Raw genomic sequence first — 1,894 nt, forward strand, 5'->3', positions numbered from 1 at the left:
CAGCACCACATGCCAGCCAGCCCCGCCCTCTGGTGGGCTGAGCTGGCCACACACACACACACACACACACACACACACACTAAATAAATGTTAAAAAAAAAAAATAAAGTTAAAAAAAAAAAGACATAAGGGAAAATAGGATTATAGGTCTTAAAACAATTTCAGCTACTAAAATCCATCCTATGTCTCCTTTTTCTCCTAGGAAGCCACAGCTTCTCCAGGGAGTCTATGCCATGGGCTTTAATCGACCGTCCAAGATTCAAGAAAACGCATTACCCATGATGCTCGCTGAACCGTGAGTGAAGACCCAAGTGATCTCTTTCAAAGTTGCTTTACTAATGTCACCATGAACAGCCGTTATTGTTTCTGAGTACTGCATGGGCTGTTTGGCGGATGTGTTTCAGGAAAATAGGTTGGCAGTTGCAGGGAGAATCATGGATTTGGGCACATTTCTAATCTTTCCCACTTAAAAACTGATAATTATAGTGCTTTATTTTATATAGTATTAAAAATTGACTCTTTAGAAATGATTTGAAGTTGGGCCTGGTAGTACACTTCCATAATATCAGCCCTGTTGAGGGCTCAGGCAGGAGGGTCACAAGTCTGAGCCCAGCCTGGGCAACTTAGAAAGATCCTGCCTCAGTGGAAGGGTTGGGTTGTTGAAGCACTAAAACTGAGTGACCTGTTTCCCCCTGGACTCCGTGCTGCGATCAGTAATTCGGACCTCCTCAGTTGCTGCTGGCCCTCAGTTTGAACATGGACCTGACTGGCATCGGCTTACTTGTCTGAGCCCTGACCTCTCCAGCTACCTCAGCTAGAGTCCTAGAACTGAATGGCCCAGATCTCTGATCTTTTTTTTTTTTTTTTTTTATTTTTATTTTTTGTGGGGCTGGGGCTCAAACTTGGGACCTTGTGCATGCCAGGCAGGCATTTATGCCACTGAGCTATATGTCCCTGGCCCCTTTTATTTTTATTTTAAATGTATTTGGTACAGGGTCTCACTACGCAGCTAGGATTCTGTAGTGATCCTCCTTTTTTCAGCCTCCCCAGCACTGGGATTACATGTGTGCACCGCCATACCCGGTCTCAGTGGCTGGCTTAGCGCACCTGGGGGCAGGGCTGGCACTGCATGTGGTGCTAGGGATTGAGCAGGCTGCTAGTCTTGCTGGCCCCAGACCTCTGATCTTTTTTTTTTTTTTTGGCTGCTCAGGATGCCTTCAGGGCAGGTCTGGTTTGGCTTGAGGATAAGGGGATCGAACCACAGCATCCTGAGCCTGACTGCTTTGTTTCAGTAGGCACTTAAACACCTGAGCTGATGGGCACGTCCCCTAGACCTCTGATCTTGACCCCTGATATCTGACACCTGATACACTCCTGGGTGCTCCAAAATGAGGCAGGCAGCCTTCTAGCCAGGGCCTAAGAGCCAGAGCCAGAAGCATGTGGCTCAGCGAAAAGGGCTGCTGACTGAGCCCTTGGGTCTGCTCTGCCTTGTGCTGTTGTGCTCCACTTTTTTTTTTTTTTTTTTTTTTGGTCCTTCAGAGAAACCATAATTCTACTATTTTTGGGCTAGGGCAATAGCTCTGCCAAAAAAGCAAAAACAAAACAAAAATGCTATTTTTTATTTTAAAAATAATATAAAAAGGCTGGGGACCAGTGTGGTGGCACACCCCTATAATCCCAGCACTTGGGAAGCAGAAGGCTCACCAGTTGGAGGCCAGCCTAAATTGTATAGAGAACCTGTGAACTGGGGGTGGGTTTACAGCTTAGTGCAGAGGCCTGGTTCAAGCCTTAGCCACCAGAGAAAATTATTTCGGGGGCCGGGGAGATGGCTCAGTAGAATAAGTGCTTCCCTGGCAAGCGTAAGGGTCTGAGTTAAATCCCCAGTTCCACCAAA

General features: G+C 46.8%; 1 protein-coding gene across 1 annotated transcript in view; it reads left to right on the plus strand.

Annotated features, from left to right (window-relative positions):
- The window catches only part of LOC101560796 (ATP-dependent RNA helicase DDX19A), a 21,008-nt gene that overhangs the window by 7,494 nt on the left and 11,620 nt on the right, over nt 1-1,894 (plus strand). The window contains exon 4 of the mRNA XM_023709329.1: nt 203-295. Within this exon, the coding sequence (XP_023565097.1) occupies nt 203-295 (93 nt within the window). The remainder of the gene's footprint in view (nt 1-202; nt 296-1,894) is intronic.

Source organism: Octodon degus, unplaced genomic scaffold (assembly GCF_000260255.1).
Source record: "Octodon degus isolate 3935 unplaced genomic scaffold, OctDeg1.0 scaffold00011, whole genome shotgun sequence".
Classification (NCBI taxonomy): Eukaryota; Metazoa; Chordata; class Mammalia; order Rodentia; family Octodontidae; genus Octodon; species Octodon degus.